This window comes from Anolis carolinensis, chromosome 1 (genome assembly GCF_035594765.1).
Source record: "Anolis carolinensis isolate JA03-04 chromosome 1, rAnoCar3.1.pri, whole genome shotgun sequence".
Classification (NCBI taxonomy): domain Eukaryota; kingdom Metazoa; phylum Chordata; class Lepidosauria; order Squamata; family Dactyloidae; genus Anolis; species Anolis carolinensis.
In genome coordinates, this window is record NC_085841.1 from 22,920,226 (window position 1) to 22,946,262 (window position 26,037).

At 38.1% G+C, this 26,037-nt stretch overlaps 1 protein-coding gene across 3 annotated transcripts in view; it reads right to left on the minus strand.

Moving 5' to 3' along the window:
• Nucleotides 1-26,037, minus strand: part of ttc7a (tetratricopeptide repeat domain 7A) — a 250,058-nt gene that overhangs the window by 122,042 nt on the left and 101,979 nt on the right. For all 3 annotated transcript variants that reach the window (XM_008104901.2, XM_016991757.2, XM_062971056.1), the window contains 3 exons: nucleotides 24,183-24,300; nucleotides 17,193-17,250; nucleotides 9,630-9,702 (listed from right to left, as the gene is read on the minus strand). In XM_008104901.2, the coding sequence (XP_008103108.1) occupies nucleotides 9,630-9,702; nucleotides 17,193-17,250; nucleotides 24,183-24,300 (249 nt within the window). The remainder of the gene's footprint in view (nucleotides 1-9,629; nucleotides 9,703-17,192; nucleotides 17,251-24,182; nucleotides 24,301-26,037) is intronic.

The window sequence follows — 26,037 nt, forward strand, 5'->3', positions numbered from 1 at the left end:
GATTTTGCTTGTACATTAGGAAGAACTTCCTGACAGTAAGAGCTGTCGGACATTGAAATATGCTGCCTTGAAGGATGGTGGAGTCGCATCTAAAAGTTTTTAAGCAGAAGCTGGATGGTCATCTATCAAGAGTGCTTTATGTATTCCTGCATAATAATGAACTGGATGGCCCTTGTGGTCTCTTCCACCTCTATGATTTTATAAAACAAACAAGCAAACAAATAAAAGAAAGTGCCTCCCATACTGATTGTGTTTACACTTTTCCAAATTTGAGAACCTTATATTGTATTCAGCATTTGTTTCTCAAAGAAAAGGTGAAGTCTGAATGTTCTAAGTTGTATTCTGAGCAGAAACAGCTTGGCAATGAAAAGATCTGGGAAACAATTTTTAGGGGGTTCACTGGTGTTCAGACTCATAAAATGAACTGACCAAGCAGTTTCACCATTTGCCAGGGTTAGGCCAGTTTCCAGGTCCTTCTAGAACACTGTCCCCAATGTCAGTAGCCACCAAATTGACTGCTGAAAGCCTTAATCTTGCTGCTCCCTGGTTAATATAATCTGCCAGGTACATTAGTAGTATCATTTAGCCTTCAGTTAATCAGAAAGGGAATACATTAAATAGTTTAAATTATTAAGGATATTAAAAATGCATTACGAAAATGTTTATCATGAGCCACATTGGCAAAAGCAGAGGAGGATATATTAGAGGCCTAAAAATAAATATGTCTCGGGTATCAGCAACACACTCCAAGCATGCTTTAAAGATTTATATCCTGTTAAATGGAGGGAAATAGGGCAGCCATCGGAGAGTCCAGCTCACACCAATCAGCACCAGAATATTGCTCACAGAATCTGACATTGAACTGGATTCTGTGTTCATTTGTCTTTGGGTGACATGTACAGTTTTCATTTTAGTATGTCTTTTCAAAGACAGATAGCCGCTCATGCACAGGTAAGCAGGATTCTCATTCTTCACACCTGAAACTGAGCTTAGCCAGCCTTTGAGACGCTCTCAGCATATCCCTGTCTGCCAGAAAATCTAGTTTCCAATGGGACTGGTGTAACAATGAACCAGCCTTGAAAATGTCAAACATACTGAATGTCCAAATAGAGAATTGTTCTTGTAAAGATGCAACCAACAAATACGCAGGGAAATGTTTACTTTTACTTTAAAGGGTAGCGTAACTTGGTTTAGAACAGGGGTCCCCAAACTAAGGCCCAGGGGCCGGATGCGGCCCTCCAAGGTCATTTACCTGGCCCCACCCTCAGTTTTATAATATATTTTATATCAGTTTTAATAATATATTGTATATACATATAATATTGATAAAAATATTATAATGTTATACAATATAATACTAGTAATAATACCATATAATAATATTAACTATATGTTATATGTTACATATAATATTACAGTATATTGGTATAGTTCAATATCGTAATATAGAATGCTAATATTGTGCTATGCTAATAATATAATATATTGTATGTACATACAGCTGCATTGAGTCCCCTTCAGGGTGAGAAGCGTGGGATATAAATGTAGTAAATAAATGTAGTAAATAATTAATTAATTTTAGACTTAGGCTCGCCCAAAGTCTGAAATGACTTGAAGGCACACAACAACAACAATCCTAATTCACTTGACTATCTCATTGGCCAGTGGCAGGCCCACACTTTCCATTGAAATCCTGATAGGTTTATGTTGGTTAAAATTGTTTTCATTTTTAAATATTGTATTGTTCTTTCATTGTTGTTGTTTTGCACTGCAAATACAATATATAGGTATTTGTTCGAATTTTTTTTTCAAATGATAATTCGGCCCCTCAACAGTCTGAACGATTGTGGACCGGCCCTCTGCTTTAAAAGTTTGAAGACCCCTGGTTTAGAATATATGCGACAGAGGCTTGGATGTTGAAAGAACAATAACAAGTTTATTCAGGCACAAGCTTGGTGGTTACAAAAGATGTTTTACTTAGAGGTATTCTTATTAACAGTTACAATACCAGAATGAGATGAATCAAACTCTCTAAAGTATCACTTCTTTTACTTAAAGTAGTTAAAACCTATTCCTCTGCTCCTTTCTGTTACTTCAATGGATCTCTGTGAATCCAGCTGGGATTGGTTCCCAAAGTCTGAAACTTGGACTATCCAGTGATTTCAAACCACAGTCACCCCTGTGATATACTATCACAGATTCTCTGTGCCTTTCCAGGACACAGACTACATTAAATAAGTCACCAAACTTATTTAAAACCGACTCAAAATGAACAATTGAGTCTCCTTGATCCCATCAACCTGGAATCAGTCTTCCCTGTGCCTCATCAGAGTACAGACTGAACTCTTTTTAAAACATTCCCTCCTTTTTCATCCAGCTAGCTCCGCCCCTTTCTTGCTAGCTTCGAAATAGTTACATTTCTACAGAAGCAGCTATGTTTCTATGGCAACCTGCCTCAGAATGCTGAGCTGGCTACCATCCCCCATGCACTGGTAATTCTAATACTTACCCATTCCAAACATAAACACACAATTAAACATAACATCTGTAAACCAAAATTCATACTTCATTACAGTCCTTAAGAAGCTTCTGCCCAGATTTTTATTTATGGCCCTTAAAAGTACTGAAATTTATGGTCCTTAAAAGTTCTTAGCATCTTAACCATTGGTTAAGGCGGGTCGCGGTGGAAAGCGCGCGGGGGAGAAATCCCCAGCAGGAATCGCCGACCGGGCGCATTGTTTTAATGGAAAAATGATGAAACGACAAAAGAATCTTAAGATCTAACCAAGGGGCATCGGAACGGAGGTTAGTTCTCTGGAGAATAAGAAGAGAGTAGGAAGAAGACTTGCCTTCCTGGAGGGGGGAAAGCTGTGGAGAAGTAAAGCACATAGTATAGGTGCCTACTGCTTTCCTGCTTAGTGCTAGGACAGAAACTAATTAATACTAAGGATCGGAAGGGAAAGGAAAAGAAAAGATTTAAAGGCCAAGCTAAGGCTAAGGCTAAGGATTAAAAAGGCTAAAATAAACAACAAATCAAAAGCTAGGAAGATGGCGGAGTACTGACCTTGGGGGAAGATAAGATAAGAGCCCTCCTTCTTGTAAACAAAGCGAGGTGCAGCGGAAAGCCCCGTTGGAAGAAACCGGAAACAACGCAGAAGGGAAACCGCGCGAGAGAAAGGAGAGGGGAAGGACGTGACGTGAAGAAGGGCAGAAGAAGCTCAGACGAGGGAGAGACAGAAAGGGCGGAAGCAAAAGGAAAGAACAGAAGAAACCCACAAAGGAGAGGCAGGAAACGCCAGCAAGGATTGAGAGGAGGAAAAAAAAAAAAGGGAGAAAGGGAGAAGCGGAGAAGGTGAATCTCCGAAAGGTAAAGTGGAAAAAAAAAAAACTTCTGGGTAGGGAAGAAGGAGAGACTAAGGAAAGCTTAAATAAATAATAGAAATAGGTGTTGGGAATTCCCCAAAGGAAACGGCAAGATAGCAAAGACAAAGGTCCCCCAAGGGGAAATAGAGGAAAGTGAGAAAGACCAATAATAAAGAGATACAAAGAGATATAAAGACACAAGTAAGCGGAGGAAGGTGAGGAAAGTATAATAGGTAACTTGGGGAACTGTATGACTAAAGTGAAACTACCAAAAAGAGAGAAGACTTATAGGGGCGGATTGACAAAATAAGCAACTATATAAGAAAGCATACATGAGTGGAAATTTTGCCTAACTAATTCTATTGATATTCAAATTAATTATTACTAGCACGAAAAGAATATTTGAAGAAAAAAAATTCAGAGAACAAGATGGCAACATTTAAATTTAAATCAGACAGAGAAATAAAAGACTCAAGAGGTGCGATTAGAAGACCATCCCTGAATGAGGAAATGAACCTGAAGGATATGATGAAAGATATGATGAGAGAGATTCAGAAAATTCAGGAGAAGCAAGACGTATACCAGAAAATTCAACAGGAACAAATGTCGGATTTTAAAAAGGAGATTAAAGAAGAATTGGGGATAATGAAGAGCGAGATTACAACATTACAACAGGAAATAAAGGATCTGAAAAATGATAAGAAAGAACTAAAGATAACTCAAGAAAAGACCCAATATAAACTAAAAGAACTAGAGAAAAAAAATGAAAAAATAAACGCTAAACAAGAAGCCATGGAGGCAAGAGAATTGGAACATCAATTAAGAATGAGAAATATACCGGAAGAGCCAGGAGAAAACATAAGAGAGAAAGTAATAGAGATACTAATGAAACTTCTGGACTGCTCCGAACAGGAGATACAAGTACAAATGGACAGAACGTACAGGATCAACACAAATTTCTCAAGAAGAAACAAAACCCCGAGAGACGTGATAGTACACCTTACAAAGAAAATTGCAAGAGATGAAATATTGAGAATAAATAACAAAAAACAGATATTCTACAAAGAGACAAAAATAGCGATATTGAAGGAAGTACCAAATACAATAATAAATAGAAGGAAAAAATATACCTTCCTGACAGAGGAATTGAAGCAACAGAAGGCGAGATACAGGTGGGAAAGAGAAGAAGGATTAATGACAACGTATAAAGGTCAAAGGTATTGGATCACAACAGAAGAAAGAGCCCGAGAATTTTACAACACAATAAGAAAGGAGAAGGATGAAGAATCTGAAAGGAAACAAAAAGAGAAGAAAAAACCAAAGAGACAACGTATAGAGTCACCCGAAAAAGATGATTTAGACATAAAAGAATGCAGACTGAACCTAAGGGGAAACATGGAGCCTACGAATTTAGGAAAAGTGGAAGAAAGACAGGTGGAAGAGGAACAAGAGGATAGAATGAGAGAAGAAGAGGAGGAAGAGGACGAGACAGAAGCAGTGGGTGATAAGGACGAAGATAAATATGAGTGAACTTAAAATTTATTCAAACAATATTAACGGACTAAATTCGGCAACAAAAAGGAATAAAGTATTTAATGAGCTAAAGAAAAAAAGATATCAAATTATTGCTCTCCAAGAGACCCACATAAACCAAAAACACGTTAAATATCTGGAGGAAAAAAAACTGGGACAATGCTTTTATGCCTCGGCATTAGAAAAAAAAAAGGGGGTAGTGATGTATGTAGAAAGGAGAATACCAGCTAAATTAGCTTTTAAGGATGAGGAGGGTAGATTCATAGGAGTAAAAATAACGATTCAGGGAATAGATATATTAATATGTAACATATATGCACCTAATGGAGCAAAGTCAGCATTCACAGAAAAACTAAAAGGCAGTATTAATGATCAAGAATATGAACATTTAGTATTAATAGGAGATTTCAACGGTGTAGTAGAGGGGGAAATAGATAGGAGTAAAGTAGCGAAGAAAGGAAAAAGTAAAAATAATATAGGAAATTTACCAAAAACAATGATGAACATGATGAAGGAACTAAACATTCAGGATAGCTGGAGAATAAAACATGAAGGAGTAAGGGATTTTACTTATTTCTCGACCAGACACCAAAGCTGGTCGAGAATCGATATGGCGTGGGTGTCAAAGTCCTTAATACCAAAAATAAGAAAAACAGTGATATTGCCAAGGTTAGATTCAGACCACTGCCCATTAGAATTAGAGATATTCTACAATAAAAAAGAATGGAAGTGGAGGTTAGATGAAAATCTATTGAAGAAAGAGGAAGATATTGAAAGAATAAGGAAAGTAATACAAGAATATTTCGAGATAAATGACACAACAGAGATAGACCTATTTACATTGTGGGAAGCAAGCAAAGTAGTAGTAAGAGGGAGATTTATCCAACAAAAAGCAATTAAAAAGAAGGAAAGATTAAAAAAAATGAACAAGATAATTGAAGAAATAAAAAAGGAAGAAATTAGGTTAAAATCAAACCCAAGAAACAAGGTTACCCAGAGGAACATAGAAATCTTACAAAAACAAAGGGAATATTTGATAATGGAGGAAAGGGCTAATAAACTGAAATTTATAAAGCAAGATTTCTTTCAAAACGCAAATAAACCGGGAAGATGGATGTCTAATAGAATTAGGGAAAGAAAGGAAAGTAAATATGTAACAAAAATAAAAGAAGGGGACAAAGTATATACAAAGGAGGGAGACATAAAAACCCAATTCCAAAAGTTTTACGAAACACTCTACCAAAAAGAACAAATAGACGAGGAGAAAATAATGAAATACATAGAAGAGAGAAAAGTGACCAAAATCTCAGAAAAACAAAGAGAGGAACTAAATAGGGAAATTACAGAGCAGGAGATAAAGAAGGCCATACAAAATTTGAAAACTAATAAGGCCCCAGGCCCAGATGGGCTAACAGCAGTATATTATAAAACCTTCGGCCAAGAGCTAATACCATACTTGAAAAAAATTATGAATAGGATTAGAGAAATTGCAAAAATGCCGGAAACATGGAAACAAGCAAACATATGTACAATACATAAAGAAAATTCGGACCCAGAAAAAATTAAAAATTACAGGCCAATTTCACTATTAAATTTGGATTATAAAATTTTTAGCAATATAATAGCGGAAAGATTTAAAAACTTTTTAAAAATCTGGATAAAAGAAGAACAAACGGGGTTTTTGCCCAATAGACACCAAAGAGAAAATGTAAGAACCATCATTGACTTGATTGAATATTATGAAATAAAAAATCAAAAAAAAGTTCTTTTACTGGCCCTCGACGCTGAAAAAGCTTTCGACAATGTAAATTGGTCCTTTTTCAAACTATTAATAAGGGAAATGGATATAGGTTATTATTTCCAAAATACAATTGATGCAATATACACCTCACAAAAGGCAAAAATACTAATTAACGACCGAGAAACGAAAGATATAAATATAGAGAAAGGAACTAGGCAAGGCTGCCCCTTATCACCATTAATATTCATCTTAACACTGGAGATACTATTAAATAGAATAAGGGAGGAAGAAGAACTGAAAGGAGCAAAAATACAGAATTATGAATACAAAATCAGAGCCTTCGCGGATGATATTATATGCGTAATAGAAGACCCGGACACAAAACTAGGAAAATGGCTAGAGATAATAAGAGAATTCGGAGCAGTAGCAGGATTTAAAATAAACTTGGAAAAAACGAAAGCAATTACCAAAAATATAACAAAGAAGGAACAAGAAACTTTAATGAAAAAATGGAACATCCAAATCGCCCCCAAAATAAAATATCTAGGAATAATTATAACCCAGAAAAACTCTCAGCTACTTGAAAATAACTATCTAACAAAGTGGAAAGAGATGAAGAAGGAAATGGAGATTTGGGGGAAGTTAAAACTTTCACTGTTAGGCAGAATAGCATGTGTAAAAATGAGTATTTTACCAAAAATGATATTCCTATTTCAGAATCTGCCGATAATTAGAAACCAAAAGACCCTTAAAGAGTGGAACAGGGACATAATGAAATTTATATGGCAAAAAAAAAACCGAGAATAAAGTTGAAATATATGATCCAGGAAAAGAACAGGGGTGGACTAGCGACACCAGATTTAAAACTTTATTTCGAAGCATCGGCTTTAATGTGGGTACGAGATTGGACAAAATTAGAAAATAATAAATTGCTAAATTTGGAAGGAATAAATTTAAGATTGGGTTGGCACGCATACCTATGGTATGGGAAATCTAAAATTGAGAAAGAATTTAATAATCATTTTATACGCTCAGCAATTCTTAAAATTTGGGAAAAATACAAAAAGAAATTATATGAAAAAATGCCTTTATGGGTTTCTCCCCTAGAAGCATCGCAGAGAAGACTACTGGGATGGCACAACTGGCCAAATTATAAAGAATTATTAGTAAAACAGAATGGAGAATGGGAAATGAGACCCCAACAGGAACTGAGAGAAATAAATAAAAAGATTTCCTGGTATCAGATATGGCAGGTAAAAGAACATTTTAAGATAGACAAACAAGTAGGATTTGAGGAGCAAAATACATTTTGGGAAAAAATAACACAAACAGACAGAAAAATAATAACAAAAATCTATAAAAAATTAATAGAATGGGAAACAGAAAAAGAGGAGGAAAAATCATATATGACCAGATGGAATGAAAATATAGGCAGGAAGATTAGGAAAGAAGAATGGGAAGGAATCTGGAGGGAGAAACTGAAATATAGCTATGCAACAGATCTAAAGGAGAATTGGATTAAGATGGCCTATAGATGGCACATGACACCACAAAAATTAGGAAAATGTTATAAAAACGTAAAAAAAAATTGTTGGAAGTGTGAGAAGATTGAGGGCACATACTACCATATGTGGTGGGGATGTGAAAAAGCCAAGATATATTGGAAGAAAATTAGGGGAGACATAGAAAAGATATTAGAGATAAAACTGCCAATGAAACCGGAAATATGGTTACTAGGAATAACGGAACAAAAACTAGAAAAAAATAAAGATAAATTATTATTTCTGCTAACGACGGCAGCAAGGATATGCTATGCGAGGATTTGGAAGAATCCTGAAATCCCTAAAGAAGAAGAATGGTTGAAAAAAATACAAGATATAAAAAATATGGATAGGCTCACTTTCCTTCTATCAAAAAGTAAGGGAAATCCGATAAAAGAAACAAATTGGGACAATGTAACAAAATACCTAGAAGGAAAGATAAAACATTCAAAATAAATATAAAAATAAATAAAACAGCAAGACCACAGAATAAAAATGGAAAGACAAGAGATATATATAAAAGAAAAGAAATAAATAAATAAATAGATAAATAAATAAACAAAAACAAAGATAATATAAGAAGCAAAGGAAGTCAGGATAAAATGAAAACTAAGAAAGGAAATATTAAAAAACAGAAGATGGAAAAGAAAACCCCCCCATCATGAATGGAAGAAGGACGGGAAGGAAGGACTCCAGAGAAACGATATGAAACAAGGAAAAGATTGAAGAATGAAAAGGAAGGAAATCTCCAGGAAGATGCCCAGAAGTCCAATTTATTTTATATATACTCTCTTTTCTCTCTTTTTTTTTTCTCTCTCTCTTTTTTTCTCCTTTTTCTTTTTTCTATCTCACTATTTAATCATGCTTATTATCTTATATCTATATTTTAATATGTAAATGGAAAACTTAATAAAGATTATTTAAAAAAAAAAAAAAGTTCTTAGCATCTGATGCCCAAGTCAATATAGATAAAAACAACTTGAAGATTGAAGGTCACAAAATATATCCCCAAGGAAAAAGTCCAATCGAAGATGGATCTACCCCATATAATCATATATAAGTAGAAATGTTAGTCAAAAATATCAACAGCAAAAACCTGAGTCAAGTTATCCATAGGTCAGTGTGAGCACTTAAATCTTATTTTAAAAAATATCTCCCATTATCTGAGTAAAGTGGTAAAATGAAGAGCGTAGTCTGTTCTGAAAGAACCCTTAAAAAGCATCAACTAAAAAGAAACATTTCTCTCTCCAACACAGCCTTTTTGATGCCTCGACAAGGGAAATGGAAACAGCCAAGGATGACTGGACTGCAATGGTGCTTCCCTCTCCACGGAATGACTCTCATGTAAAAAGTCGTAATTTTGGTCCACAAACCTACTCTAGACTTATACATGAGCATATATGGTGAGTTTTTATTTCTGCTGTTACAGAGTCACTGGCGTTTGTACCTACCTGCCGCACTAGTGCCAACTGCAGTGAGACATAGAGGATAATTTGGTGGTCTTCAGGTGCCAAGTCGTGCGCTCTGTAAAACACAAAGGTTGCGACACAGTAAGCCTTGTTATGAGGAAATCACCTTGATAGTAGTTAAGTCATATTTTAAGAGCAACCACAGCATACCAGACTTAGCAAACAGGAGAGGTTACTGCCATAACTTATGTGTTGGAGCACCATGGAAAACCTTTCATACTACACAATTGCAGCACTATCATTCCATGCTAACACCATTGTTCCATTCTATAGGATCATGGGATTTGCAGGTTAGAGAGTGGTGTTTAAATCTGTCAGCCAGAGAGCTCTAGTACCTCACTAAACTGCACACCAAAGGATTCCTTAGGATGCAATAGTAACAGTTAAAGTGGAATCATAGTGTTATAACTGTGTAGCATGACAGGGCTTCTGATTTGGATGCCTGATCAACTTTAAAGCTCAGTTTGGCTTCAATAAACTCTATGTCATTTAATACACATTTGATCAATCTGAAGGTCCATTCTGTCCACTACCCTGATTCACACAGAGCTCATCCAGATGCTTCAGGAAAGTTCACAATCAGGATATAATGAAGTCCTCTTTTGGCTGTTATTCTTTCAACAACTGCTCTTCTGGGCTATACAACAGACTTTCAGTATCTCCTGTGATTTGGCTGTAGGACTCTAGTGTGAATACCAAAATATATGCGTTCTCAAGTCCCATTAGACACAATGGCACAGAAAAATGACATCTCTTATATAAAATGGGGAAAATCAAGGTTTGCTTTTTGGAATATTTAGTTGGAATATTTTCAAGCCAAAGACCAATGGCTGCAAAATCCACAGATACAGAGGCCCAACTGTATTGTATTTTTTACATGGAGTTCATATAATTCAGTTCAAAGCAGATCATCTGTATTATCTGCTTTGATAATTTGGATTATATGACAGCATAGATCCAGCCATATACACTTTAATCAAATACCAGTATTAATAGCTGAAGAAGAAATATCATTTGAAGAAATATTACTATTATTGAATGGCAGGCAGTACACCATTCTGTTCTTGGAAGTCTTTTGTCTTGTCAGTCAAAGAAATCTTCTAAGATTATCATTTTTTATCCACCTTGTGTATTTCCTTGGAATATTCTACCTCGATAGCTCCTTTGTATATAAGCTTGATGGGCATTTTCAGTTCTTTTATCTACATCCTTATAATTTTTCCATAAAGACTCTTCCTTCTAGTATGTCTAGAGTGAGTATAAGAGGTCTTTCCTTATAGGGAGCCAGCTCTCTGTTTCTTTCTCCTCTCCAGAGAAAGATATTTAATCCTAAAATAAATCATGGATTATTTCGTATTCTCCTTAAAGGAAGGTAGAGCCAGAGAGCCCATGCCTGCTGGATTTGCATGATGTAACAAACAAAACACAGACCAAATGTCCAGAGTTTGTTTATCTAGTCCCACTGCATATAGGAGCAATTTATCAGCATGAACAAGCACAGCGGTTCATCCTAAACAAGGAAGAATTCTCTTGAATTCCAGCTTGCTGTGATGACCAAATGAGGCCATGTGGTACTCAGCCCTCCTTTTGACATTACTTGTATTCATTTTCAATTAGGACGTGCAAACCTACGAATTCAGCTCACTCCCTTGAGCCACAGAACAGGAGCAAAGCTTGAAAATGCCACTTTTTAAAGATTTCTGGGAATTACAGTGAAAAAAATTAACTTTTTCAAACTCTGCCTAAGCGATTTAAAAGCTGGGACACTCAAACTTGAATCATCTTTGCTCAGAGTTTGTTTATCCCTTGAGAATACACACAGAGAGACACTCCAGATTATATATATGTTATTAGCTTTCATCTTAGCTCCTTTTAACTTTAAAAAGATTCATAAAATAAATTTAAAACCAGATGAATGTTTTTAAGGAAGTGTTTGGCTGGTTTCGAGCTTTATAAGCATATATCTTCATAACAGAGTAATAATATTGCCATTCTTCCCAATTTCTGGAGTCATCAAACTTCAACAGATGCCACTTATGTGACTTACTACTGCAGTATTAATAAAAAGGGGGATTTAATTTCTGTTGTAACAACTTTAAACATTTATATACTTATTCGGGTTTCTTTAGGAAGATCTGCTGGGATCTAAAACATTTTGGATTACCATAAATATTTTGTCTTTTCTTTTCTCTTTTGAGGCCTTTTGGAATAATATGGCTAGTATAAGGTATGCTGGGCTCAAGTCACTTAGCAATTTGTAGTTCACTATGAGTTCCTTACAGAAGCTAACATAATGTTGGAGAGCGTTTATTCATTGTGCATTTGACAAAAACAGAAAAACATGGACATTTGCTACACCATTAGCTTTCCCAGGACAACCTCTCCCATACAAAAAAGATGTCAAGATCATTGTGGGCATACATGGGACTTTGACTAATTCAGTATCATCTACTTCGACTGACAGTAGTAATCCAGCATTTCAGTCACATGGGGTGCATCTACATTGTAGGATTAATGCAGTTTGATACTACTTTAACTGCCTTGGCTCAATGCTGTGGAAATCTTTGAAACTGTAGTTTCACAAGGTATTTCATCTTCTCTGCCAATGTATGGTGGTGCCTCACCAAACTACCTCTTGCACATTCGCAAAACTATTTTAAAACAATACTGACATTCAAGGAAAGAACATGGACCAGTGGTTTTTGTACACAAACACCCATAAATTTAGTTCCTGGTCTCTCTATTTATCATTCATTTTAAAGCGTTTGAACAAGCCTTTATCCTACTGTATTAGCAAACATATGAAAATACATCTGCTTTACTGAAAAACTATCTTAAAGGACATCAGTTAAGGCTACTTTTCAAGTTCCAAATTCAGAACGAAACAGTCTTCAGGATCCCTATATTGGGAGAAAGGCAGGAGAAAAATTAACTAGGTAAGTAAATAAATTATAAGGTCATATATTGCTGCAGGAAGTTCTAAAGGGCATGAAGCCACTACTAACGACGCCCTATTCTTAGATCCTGACAGTCTAATGCTTCTTATGAATGGTATTCAGAAAATGGTCTCTGATACTGTTCCTAAGGGTGTGTTTATACTGTAGAATAAATACAGCTTGACAACACTTTAACTGCCATAGAATCTTGGGATTTGTAGTTTGGCGAAGAACCAGCACATTTTGGAAGAGAATGCTAAAGAGCCTGTAACAACCAGACAAACCAGATGGGCAAGTGTGTTGTTGCTAACTGGTATCAAATCAACTTTAACATATGGTGACCCATGAATGAGAGATCTCTAAGTCACTCTATCATCAACAGTTCCGTACAGGTCTTTCAGACTAAGGGCTGTGGCTTTCTTGATTGAGTCCATCCATCTAGAATGTGGTTTTCCTCTTTTTTCTACTGGTAGAAACCTTACTATTCCTTACTACTGGACAATAATGCATCTCATGATATAGCTACAACAAAGTACAACAAACTAAATTGTAGTTTCTAAGGAGATTCGATTTGCTCTAGGACCCATTTATTGGTCTTTTTCACAATCTATGGTATCCATGGAACTCTTCTCTAGCACATTTCAAATGAGTCGATTTTCTTCCTATCGGCTTTGTTCACTGTCCATATTTCATGACTATGCATAGATAGGGCAAATACAGTGACATAGCTGATCTGCTATAAGGTAGCTTTAGTATTACAAATCCTGGACATTTATGACTCTTTCACACCACCAACCTATATATTAATAAATTAGGAGATTTTAATTAAAAAAAATCCCTTCCTGGTGGTAATTGTTATCAACTTCCCAACAGTAAGAGCTGTTTGGCAGTGGTAATATGCTGCCCGTTTCAACTCCTGCCAACCTAGCAGTTCGAAAACATGCAAATGTGAGTAGATCAATAGGTACCGCTCCGGCGGGAAGGTAACGGCGCTCCATGCAGTCATGCCGGCCACATGACCTTGGAGATGTCTATGGACAACGCCGGCTCTTCAGCCTAGAAATGGAGATGAGCACCAACCCCCAGAGTCGCTCACGACTGGACTTAACGTCAGGGGAAACCTCTACCTTTTTACCTTCAACCCAGTGAAGGGGGTTCAAAATGTTTCTAATTGTTGATGACTATTCAAGGTACATTTATTGTACATTGTTAAAATATAACTTATAGGTGTTTGGAAAAGTTAAAGAGTGGGCGGGAATGGTTGAAAGAAGGTTCCCATGCAAAGTTGCCTGTATACAAATGATCGTGTTGGCAAATTTATTGGTTTGCAGTTTAAAAATAGTACTATCAGGCACTAGAAAACTAACTCATATTGCCCAGCAGAAAATGGCATTGCTGAGAGAAAAGTGAGAGTGTTAAATGTAATGAAGGACTGTATGATGGCTGGTGCAAGAGCATTGAGCAAACTGTGGGCAGAGGCAGTTCAAACTGCCACACAGGTATTAAACAGATGCTGGAGTTCAAGTGCGAATGAGACTCCATTCTTCAAATTGTTTAATAGGAAACCAACACTAAAATAGATAGTCCTGCGCCCTCAAGTAGTCCTCTTCCAGCACCTGAGGTTCCAGAAAGACAAGATCCTGCATCTAATATGCAGGAGCATGTGTCTATTCAACGAAAGAAGAAGATGATCAAAGGTCATATACCAGCACTGGTTTGAAGAGGAACATCCAAGGATGATTTATCGTCATTAAGGATGATAAAGTCACTGAAGTAATTGAAAAGATAGAAATCCCAAGAAGATCCAAGAGAGCAAACAAAAGTATGCCTCCTGAGAAATTCGTGATTCAAGGAGCCAGAGTTTGCCAGATGAGTGTTCATAGAGGGAGATGCGTTCGGACAGGTAAACTAGGCCAGGGCCATTTAGGACTTTATAGGCCAAAGCCAGGACTTTGAATTGTGCTCGGTAGCAAATAGGCAGCCAGTAGAGCTGACACAGCATGGGAGTTGTGTGCTTCCTGTATGCCGCCCCAGTTATTAACCTGGCTGCCTCTCACTGGACTATTGGAAGCTTCCGAACAGTCTTCAAAGGCAACCCCAAGAAGAGGAGCTATTCCTAAACCAGGTCAAAGATAAAGCTGGGATGCAAAGTGTAAAAGCATTCCTGAACTCCCCAACAATTGGTTTCAATTTGGTGAAAGGCAGAAAAAGAACTGAATTTGTTTAACAAAAACTGCAAAGGGGATGCAGAAAAATGATGATGGTTTAAGTTTTAAATGAATGTAACCAAATATGTTGTCTGTAAGGATTTTGGTGGAGGCACAAATATAAATGTTTTCAGTGACCGTATAACTAAAGATTTATGAACCGTGTGTTGTAAGTATATATGGTATAAGCATTTACCAGCTTATCTGTCCAAACGTGTCTCCCACTACGACCCACCTCGAAGCTTAAGATCATCAGATGAGGCCCTGCTCACGGTCCCGTCAGCCTCACAGGTGCGGCTGGTGGGGACGAGAGCCAGGCCTTTTTCAGTAGTGGCTCCCCGCCTATGGAATGCCCTCCCCATTGAAGTCAAGCAGGCTCCCTCCCTCCTATCCTTCCGTAGGAAGGTTAAAATTTGGTTATGGGGCCAGGCTTTTGAATAATAATTGGCAGCATTAATTATTATCATGTACGCTGGAACTCAATTGACAGACCCAGTTATTTTAAACTGAACACGCCTACCTGTATTTTATAATGTGTTTTATGAATACTGATGTAAGTTAATAATAATTTTTAACTGATTTATATTGCACTGTATAAATTTTATATATGCATTTTATTATAAGCCGCCCTGAGTCCCCTGTTGGGTGAGAAGGGCGGGATATAAATATTGTAATAAATAAATAAATAAATTTATCACTAAATATGGAAGGGGTGTCAGAGTTTGGATGGTTAAATGCCAAATCACATAGGCATGTCCATGTGGTAAAGTGCTGATTCACAGTAACTAGGCAAGTGGCTGACGTAACCATGAATGCAGGATTGCATCATGGGAGGGTATATAAGCAGCCAGCCACCATGTGATGGTGGAGAGCTGGAAGATCGCTGGAGAGAGAAAGTGTATACATCTGTGTATAGCTGCACTGTGGCATCTGAAGATAAAGCCTTCCTGTTGGAACGAATCTCTGTCTCTGCTGTGTGTACCTTTAGTCTGTCTAGAGTATGAGGTGGTCTTCTTCTCTGGAGTTTTTAAAGCAGAGACTGAATGGCCATCTGTTGGGAATGATTTAATTGTGTATCCCTACTTGGCAGAGGGTTGGACTGGATAGTTCTTGTGATCTCTTCCAATTCTATAGTTCTAATCCCAAAAAAACCCTGTATTGACTTATACATGGGTCAATGTAAGTACTGCACCTTAACTCTTATATAAAAAAAGGAACAGTACTTTTCTGAGTACAGTACTGAAAGGCAAGAACTTAGTCCAGTGGTTCTCAACCGGGGTCCCCAGATGTTTTGGCCTTCAACTCCCAGAAATCCTAACAGCTGGTAAACTGGCTGGGATTTCTGGGAATTGTAGGCCAAAAACATCTGGGGACCCCAGTTTGAGAACCACTGACATAGTCATGCCAGAAGAACATATAAGAAACAATGGGCTCTTCTACACTGCATTGCAGTACCACTTTTGGCCTTTTTGAATGCTTGGATGGGGAAATGGCATCAATGGTGGTGACCAGGGATGGAATGACCATGGATGGAATGACCATGGAATGGACCTTTGCCTTATCCATGGTTCATATCAAAATCAATAAGTTTACTTCAAAACATGCCCTAGATTTATACAAGAGGCCAGCTTATACTTGAGTATACACAGAAAGCCAAGTCTACTCTCAGTCTCCAAACAAAGTGCTGCTTCAATGCTATCAGGCTATCCTGTATCTGGGAGACATTAAATGTTCAGGATACAAAGATCTAGCCAAGCAATCGCAATGCCCTCTGCTGGCTAATGGATGCTTGGCTAGCAATCCATCAGATTTCAAGCTAGACCTGAGATCTCAAGGAAATGAGCCATGGCCAACGTGGAAAGGTCAAAGGGCTAAAAATAAATACAGTTTAAGAGTAATACAGGACAGCAATTACATCTAAATAGCACTGTAATGGAGATATTACATCTGAGTCTAGGAATGTGTGTCACTTAAAGCCAAATCCCCTTCCAACAAGGAACTATGTCAAAACGACACCTTCATATACTCTAGATTGGCACACAGAGGCAGATATATTTATTGATTCCAAAAGCAAACACTTTCCCAATTTTGAAACAGAGTTATTTCTCATAAGCACCAAAACTTGTGTTGGGAAATTCTCAAAAGCTTGACATTTATTGCATGGAAGTATTTGAGACTGAAGCTGGATCTACAATGAAATATATTCCAGTTTTGGAATGCAGATTAACTGCTTTGAACGGTATTATTTGAATCTACACTGCTATATAATCCAGTTCAATTAAGTTACTTTGCATTCAGAAACTGAATTATATGGCATTGTAGATGGGGCCTGATATGTACAAACAAACTCACATTAGCAGCCACAAAAATATTTCAATAGGGTTCATTTCTTCCCTTCTTACCTTTCTAGCATCTTGAGTGCTTTCCGGTGCAAGTCATCTTGGGTGCTTTTCAAGGTAGCTGCAATAAAATAAATAAACTCATAATAGTTCTGTAAACATTTAATAAGCAGGAGGTTTGGGAAACTGCACATTCCTTTTTCTTGTCTTTTATTTTCCAAACATGGGGGAAAACACAATTTGTACAGTTCTTAGCATTTCTCTAAGGATTTTAAGACACATTTGAAAAGCTGACCCCTCTTCACTGGATTTTGCTGAAAAAGCATTTGCTGTCTTATTTCAAATGGTCATAGAAACTGATTAGTCCAGCAAAGCCAGGCATCTGTGTTTCTTTCTTTCTTTTTGAGAACATCTAGCTAACAGGACAGAAATAAAATCCTCTGCTAAGTCACAGGATGCCTCCATCCATTTGAACTCTTCCTGGATTTTGAAATTTTGTTTTTTGACCTTTTTTCTTGTTGTCTTTCTTCCCGAAAGCTCAGAACCATCTATATTACCACCCACCTATTCATTTTATCTCAACAACAATGAAATGGCTCGGACTGAAAAGTATAATTGGCCAAAAGATCACACAGCGAGCATCATAATATGACTGGGAATTGGAACCCATATCTCCCCAGTCTTGGGGTGCAGCTACACTGTAGAATTAATGCAGTCTGACACCACTTTAAATCTCATGGCTCAATGCTATGGAATCCTGGCATTTGTAGTTGGTGAGCCACCAGGTCTCTTTGGCAGAGAAGGCTAACGAACTTGTAGGACTACAACTTCCAGGATTCTATAGCATTGAACCATGGAAGTTAAAACGGTTTCAATGTGCATTCATTCTATAGCATTGATGCACTCTGAATTTGTTTTTAATATTTAACCTTAGCAAGTTGCCATCAGGTTCCCTTCAGGCAACAGTGCCAGGTTGCAAATGATATATCTGAATGAACCTCTAGATGTTAAAATTTTAAAACGCTTTAGCTTGAAGACATCATAGCTTTGCAATACAAGGTCGATGGGTCTGCCTTCCTCAAATACTGTGGATTGCAGTGAGGTTGCTTAATTCCCATTGTTTACCATTGGATCCATGCAGGCTCACTTTGCATTCCGGAAACATTTACCTAACTCTACCAACTCAGATGTCGACGGTTTTCCAGAAACAGATTTTAAAGAGCCATTTGCTGAGCTTCGGCACTCCTGCGGGGTCATCTGTGCAAAGCGGTTGGACAGCGGCCCTAAAAGTGAAAGCTGAGGGCTCGCACCTGCTGTCCCCGCGATGTTCAAGACGTGTCAGGAGCCGAAGGAAGGGACAAAACCTTGCCAAAGGCTCAGCCGGTGCAAATGTCCTCAGGGGATGGCAGAAACCCTTCTGGGAGAGCCTGGCTTCCTGCCACAGCATAAATGAGCAATGACAGATGTTGGCTGAGCTGAAGCTTCTCTCGAGGATGCTTCTCTAACTGTTCTGCACTAACAGTTAATCAAATCATTTCCACCATCACCCCACTGCCCAATCAATCAATCAATCAATCTACGCTGAAAAGACAGGGGCTGCATCTACACTGTAGAATTAAAGCAGTTTGGTCTCCCTTTAACTGCACCATTCAGTGCTATGGTATCCTGGGGGTTTGTAGTTTGGTGAGGCACCAGCACTCTTTGGCAGAGAAGACTAAAGATCATGTAAAACCACAACTCCCATGAAGCCATAGCACAGAACCACAGCAATAAAGTGATGTTAAACTGCATTAATTCCACGGTGCAGGTGCATTCTGAGAAAAGATCTACGAAAGCTCCATATGTCCTTGACACAAAAGTGCCAAATGGAATTGCAAGACATTACTCCTCTTTCCACCCCAGTAATTGCATCCTCCATTTTGATGGCTCCATGCAATGGATTCATGGGAGTTGTAAATTTATAAAATCATTAAGACTTCTCTGCCCAAAAGGGTTGTTGCCTCGCCAAACTACAGCTCCCATGATTTCACAGCATTAAGCCAGAACAATTAAAGTCAAACTCACAAAGCTATTATGAGGATCAAATAGGATTATAAAGAAATGTTCCTATTTTCAGGTGTTATAAAAATATTTGTTGTTGCCATATATCTGAAACTGTATTTCATTTCAGCTCATTTAGCTTTCAATTCTGATAAAGATTCTGATAAGGGTATATAATTTCGCTCTTTTATAGTGCAAGCTGCCTTGGAAAGGCAATCGTGATAAAAGAGGACTAAGGCATAAATTAGATCAATAGGTAAAAATAAAATGTATTATTGAGAAAATTCAAAAAGTAACAGGAAAATCCAAGACCCACTTTCAAGTCTGCATTGCGAGTATGTATACAAGGTTAATCTGACACTGGGAGTGGAGGGACAGAAGGGAGGGCAATGTTTCTTGTCCTCTCTTGGCTTTTATGAATTCTGCATGAGAATTCTGCATGAGAAGCTGGATTGCCACCAGGCTTAGCAACAGACTAGTAGATGTTGCAAAAGGTGCTTTAAGAACAGTTCTGTGGGAACAAAAGACAACATAGCCAGACAAAAGTTTCGGAGGAAATCCGTGTTCTGTCAATACATGATTTTGGCCTGAGAAAAGAAAAAAGAGCTAATAAGGAAGCATCTTTTGTGGATTATATGCTTTGTACTTTTTCAGTGAGATGAAAGGTTGAGCATTTGAATGTCTTGACAGGATGTCTGTTTTGCAATACCACTCCAGATGCATTTGAAACATAGCCCAAGCCTATGGATTCAAACGGCAGGAAAACAGATTCCTTCAACAGTGGAATATACTGCCTTGGAGTGTGGTGGAGTCTCCTCCTTTGGAGGTTTTGAAATAGAAACAGAATGGCCATCTGCTGGGAATGCTTTGATGGTGTGTTCCTGAATAGAAGAATGGGATTGGAATGGATGGACCTTGAGGTCTCTTCCAACTTTGATTTTCTGCTGATACATGTAACAAGATGATACACGTGTGATAATGTATGTGTTATTTGTACACAGGAAAAACAAGGGATACAACCCTCAAATGCCAGATTTAGATTCAATCAGTTCACAGCTTTCATTTTTGTTTGTTTGTTTCTTTCTTTTTTTTCAAACAAGCACCTGCCTGTATTTTCCGAGTCAATTATAGCACAAATCCCATGTAACGTAGTTTATGTGTATTTATTTGATAGGAGTCGCTGTCAAGCCAGCATCTACTTCAATGAGAGATCTCCAGGAATATCTCATTTCAACCTCCCTGCTCAGATCTTGCAAAGTCAGAGCCATGATGAAACTCCCGGTGGCATAGTGGATTAAAGCCTTGTGACTTGAAGGTTGGGTTGCTGATCTGAAAGCTGCCAGGTTCGAATCCCACCCGGGGAGAGTGTGGATGAGCTCCCTCTATCAGCTCCAGCTCCAGCTCCATGCGGGGACATGAGAGAAGCCTCTAACAAGGATGGTAAAAACATCAAAACATCTGGGCGTCCCCTGGGCAACATCCTTGCAGACGGCCAATTCTCTCACACCAGAAGCGACTTGCAGTTTCTCAAGTCGCTCCTGACACGAAAAAAAGGGCCATGATTCCCTTGATTTATACTCTCCACCTGTAATACAGTCTCCCTTTTTCCCCACTATATTCCACTTTGCAGAACATTATTGTCTTTTCTAGTGAGTCACCATTATCCCTCCTGACTGAGGAAGAGAGAAGATGGGAAGGGCAGTCTTACAAACTCAGGAGGGCTTACACTCATTCTCCTGTGATGAATGGCAGGTATGGAAAGTTTTCTTATCCTTCCCATGCCTCATTACACCTCATTAGAGACTTTCCTATTTTATATCCTAGAGCTGACATTTTAATGTTGGGGCACTCCCATACATAACTTATAATAGTAAATTTAGCAGTGAACATTACATTCTATATCAGCCCCTAATGGTCCCTGCACAAATATCCTAAACATGCCATTAAAGGAACAAAATATCTAGTGATCAAACCCCACTCACCGACCAAAAAACATAACAAAACAAAACAAATCTGGAACAGCATCAAATATGCCAAAAATCAGCATGGATTTGCATTGCAGCTGTATAGCTTTCAATCAACAAGGTCTGATCATTTATTATATTCCTTCATATACAGTAGAGTCTCACTTATCCAACGTAAACAGGCCGGCAGAACGTTGGATAAGCGAATATGTTGGATAATAAGGAGAGATAAGGAAAAGCCTATTAAACATCAAATTAGGTTATGATTTTACAAATTAAGCACCAAAACATTATATTATACAACACATTTGACAGAAAAAGTAGTTCAATACACAGTAATGCTATGTAGTAATTACTGTATTTATGAATTTAGCACCAAAATATCATGATATATTGAAAACATTGACTACAAAAATGCGTTGGATAATCCAGAATGTTAGATAAGCGAGTGTTGGATAAGTGAGACCCTACTGTATATATAACCGTCAATAACCAGCACAAAAGATAAGTTATATTATAAAAATTCATTTTATATTTAAACTAAGGGGGAAAGTAACATCTTGTAAACAGTGAAAAACCAAGGTTGCTGTGAGTTTTCCAGGCTGTTCCAGAAGGATCCTCTCCTGATGTTTTGCCCACATCTATGGCAGGCATCCTCAGTGGTTGTGAGGTCTGTTGGAAACCAGACAAGTGGGGTTTTTTTATCTCTGTGGAATAATGTCTAGGGTGGCAGAGAGAACTCTTTTCTGTTTGAGACAAGTATGAATGTTGCAATTGGCCACTTTGATTAGCATTGAATAGCCTTGCAGCTTCAAGAGAATGCATCTGGAACATGGCCATACAGCCCAGAAAACTCACAGCAACCCAGTTATTCTGGACATGAGAGTCTTCAACAACACAATGAAAACCCATTCCAGCTTTGATGTCCAATCAGAGCCAGCCCTACCATTAGGCAAAATAAATTCTGAATGCCATGAAAGGACAGCTAACCATTACTGATTTGATTTATTAGTACAGTATTTTTAATACTTTGTTTGTATTAGCAGGCAAAAGCCATTTTATCCAAATTCTCATTAGTCAGACATTTTAAGGTGTTGATGCTATACTTCTCAAATGGCTTATTTCAAGATTTGTTTCAATTAAAGTTTGATTTGATATTATAATGCATATTCACATTATAATTTCTTATGTTTTTTTTTAAATGTATCGGATTTTTTTTTCTTTTAATCTTTTCTCTGTACCCCATATTAATCTTTTCATTTTGCTGTTAGCTACCCAGGAAAGGCGGGATATTATTCAAATATTTCAAATCAAATCTCTGCAAGTAAGTAAGAAATAATTGAGGGATATTATATATAATTACCACCTCACTACTCATGCCTAACCACAAATCATTTATGAACAAATTTAAAAGCACAAGTCTAATCCCACTGCTCATCGCTCCATTGTGAAAACTGATCATGTATGCCTTTTCTCCATTTCCTCCCTTTTAAACACCTTTTAATCCTTAAGATGACTTCTTTTCTCAACCCTACAAAGCTTGCTCCATCATCTTTGGTGTGAAACTGTATCAAATGCCTTTTGCAGCTACAGAGAGACAATGCCAACTTTATCACTCTGGTCCACATATTTGTGTTTCTGATACTTTTTTAAAAGCTCTGAGAGGCTACTATGAAATACAGTGATTGCCATACACGAAAAATGAATAAATCCTAATGGGGCTAATGTTGATAGCAAAATTTCGCCAGCTTATTGTAATTGCTACAGATCAAAAATTTCCAGACTCTAGTGTTTTGGGACTTCAAGCCCCAGAAGCCTCAGTCACTTTCGCCAATGTTAAGATTATGGAGCTGAAGTCCAAAAAACACATGGAATCACTGCTGGGGACTTATTTCAAAGTGCAAGAGTAGTGTGCACTCAGTTAACTCAGTTGGGAGGCAAATGGAGAAAAACTCAGGCAAAAGCAAACTGCCACTGCTGTCCCTCCTTGCTTGTGTGTTCTTCACTTTTGTCATGTTGAATACATTTCACCATATGTATCCCAGTATTTATCTGTGAAATGATAAACAGTATGCCAATGGACTCTTAGCACAGCTTGGCAAAGGTACGTTTTTAGACATCTCCTGGAAACCTTCAGCAAGTATGAACGCTCACCATACTGGTTGAGAGTTATATTTCAAAATGTGTCAGTGAAATACCACACCGCCTAAGCTCTGCAAGTGCAACCTTTCTCCAAATGAAGCAGAGAGTGTGTGAGGATCGGGACATCCGTAGGGATACCAATGCTCTTGTTTATAAACCTACTGTGCTCCCAACCCTGCTATATGCCTGCAAAACGTGGACTGTCTAGACGTCACACTCAACTCCTGGAATGATCCTGAAAAATCCTACAAATCTCTTGGGAAGACATGCAAACAAATGTCAGTGTGCTGGAAGAATCAAAGACCACCAGCACTGAGGTGATGCTTCTATGCCATCAACTTCACTGGACTGGCACGTTGTCCGAATGCCCAATCACCGTCTCCTATAGCAGTTGCTATACTCCCAACTCAAGAACGGGAAACGTAATGTTGATGAACAGGAAAATAAATTTCAAGATGGGCTTAAAGCCAAAAACTGTGACATAGACAGCAAGAACTGGGAAGCCCTGCCCTTTGAGCACTCTAACTGGAAGTCAGCTGTGACTAGCAGTGCTGCAGAATTCGAAGAGGCACAAATGGAGGGCTTAAGGGAGAAACGTGCCAAGAGGAAGGCGCATCAAGCCAACCCTGACCTGGACGGCCTTCCATCTGGAAAACCGATGTCCTCACTATTGAAGATCACGTGGGTCAAGAATAGTGCTCCACCCATCCACCACCGATACACTACACTTGGAGGGCCATCATCCTTGGGCTATGAGGGATCACCTAAATAAGTAAGTAAGTAAAGTATATTTCAAAATGGTATCACTGTCAAAATCTAGGCCTTATATTCATTTGTTTGGAAAACGTTGCTGTCCAAGGACTTTATGATATCAGCTATATGGGATCAATTAAAAAGAGGTTATTACCATCAGTGGCTTGAAGGCTGTATGTCAGGCCCAAGGCCAAATAGCCCTTGGCTAGGAACTCCCCAGCTTCTTCTCCGAGGTCAGTCACCATCTTGGCAAAATGCTCTGCTTCCTCCAGCTGTAGACACAAATCAATGAGAAAGAGAAACATTACTGGAAAGACACTGCGCAAATAAACTCTTTCTCCTTGAAACTCACAATGGGGGTATTGACCTCTCTGAAGGAGGTAAAGAATCAGAGATTAGAAAAGTTACTTTTTATGAATAAATCTCCCAGAAGGAGTCTGCAAGCTGTAGTCTTAAAAGTAGCATTTCTAAGCTCTAGGTTACAAAGTGGAAATGAGTATTTGGTATTTCAATTTTATCAAGAAGTGCTGTGACTCCAACTTGCCTGGAAAGCCTGACCATCAATTGTCAATATGTAACTGGAAGAGATAACAGATACATTGTGCATGCTTCAAGGTTCTTGTTTCTGAGTGAGAAGGACAAAACTCTTCTCTATTGTTGCCACCGATTGCTACTATCCCTCCCTGTTGGAATCACCTGCTCTGTCGCCACATTGAAAGCTAGGCAGCAAATTGGTGGCAGCTCTTTCACATTTCTTTTCTCTTTCTAGACCCATTTGAGCCAGAACAAAAGGGCAAGGGAGCCATCAAGCAGGTGGCAGCTAAGAAAAAGAGGAGGAGGAAGAAGTCATCCAAGAGGCTGTTGACCATTTGCCTTCTGCTCAGACATGAATCTCACCTGGTGTACAATCATAATCACCACAGAGATTTAAAAGACCACTGGGTAAAGTGTTAAGAATATTTGGAAATTATCCTGTCCTCAACTTGAACAATTCTGACAAAAAGGTCAACTGATGCAAGATTCTTCACAATTTAGGAGTTTTAAAAATTACTAATGATTTATTAGTACAGTATTTTTAATATAAAATACTTTTTCACAAGAACCCTCTGGTGTTGCAACCATGTTGTTGCTGCTTAAATACAACTCCCCAAAAATGGCATGTGTATTGCTGAGGTATTCTGGGAGTTGCAGTCCAAGTGGTGAGTTACAAACCGCAAGTCAGTCAATATTGGGTGGGTCAGTATGCAATCTCCCACAAACTGAGATCTCCCTACTTGGTTTGCCACTGGAGGAACACTCCTGTTTCAAGCCCATGTTTTTTTAGCATGTGTCCAAATCCAGAAGCAACAGGCTGTTTCTGTCCTAACAAGTCTGAGAGAAAACTCATGGTCCATTCTAGTTCTGAAGATTTGCAGATTATTTTAACTCTCCTGTTCCATTATTTATTTATTTACTGTATTTATATTCCGCCCTTCTCACCCCGAAGGGGACTCAGGGCGGATCACATTACACATATAGGCAAACATTCAATGCCTTTTAACATAGAACAAAGACAAGACAAACATAGGCTCCGAGCGGGCCTCGAACTCATGACCTCCTGGTCAGAGTGATTCATTGCAGCTGGTTGCAGCTGGCTTGCTCTCCAGCCTGCGCCACAGCCCGGGCCCTGTTCTAAGTAGGAACGGTCAGGCCATAGGAACAAGTATTGTTCCCAAACTACTTTGCTTTGTTATATTGTATGAACATGGCCTATATGCACAAAGTAAAATAGCATCAACTAGCAAGGATGTCCTTAAAGTCAGAAAGTATATAAATGTTCAGGAGAAATCCCAATTAAACATAAAATAAAATGGTGGACCCTAAACAAAGGTTTTTATCCAATGAGAATAATCAAAATTGCTACTGGTCCAAATGTTTATCAGTACAAAAGAAGTTGTGCCTTACTTTTTGAAGTCATGACTCTATACTCAAAAAAGGCTCTGAAAACCAAAGGTAAAAAAGATGAAGAG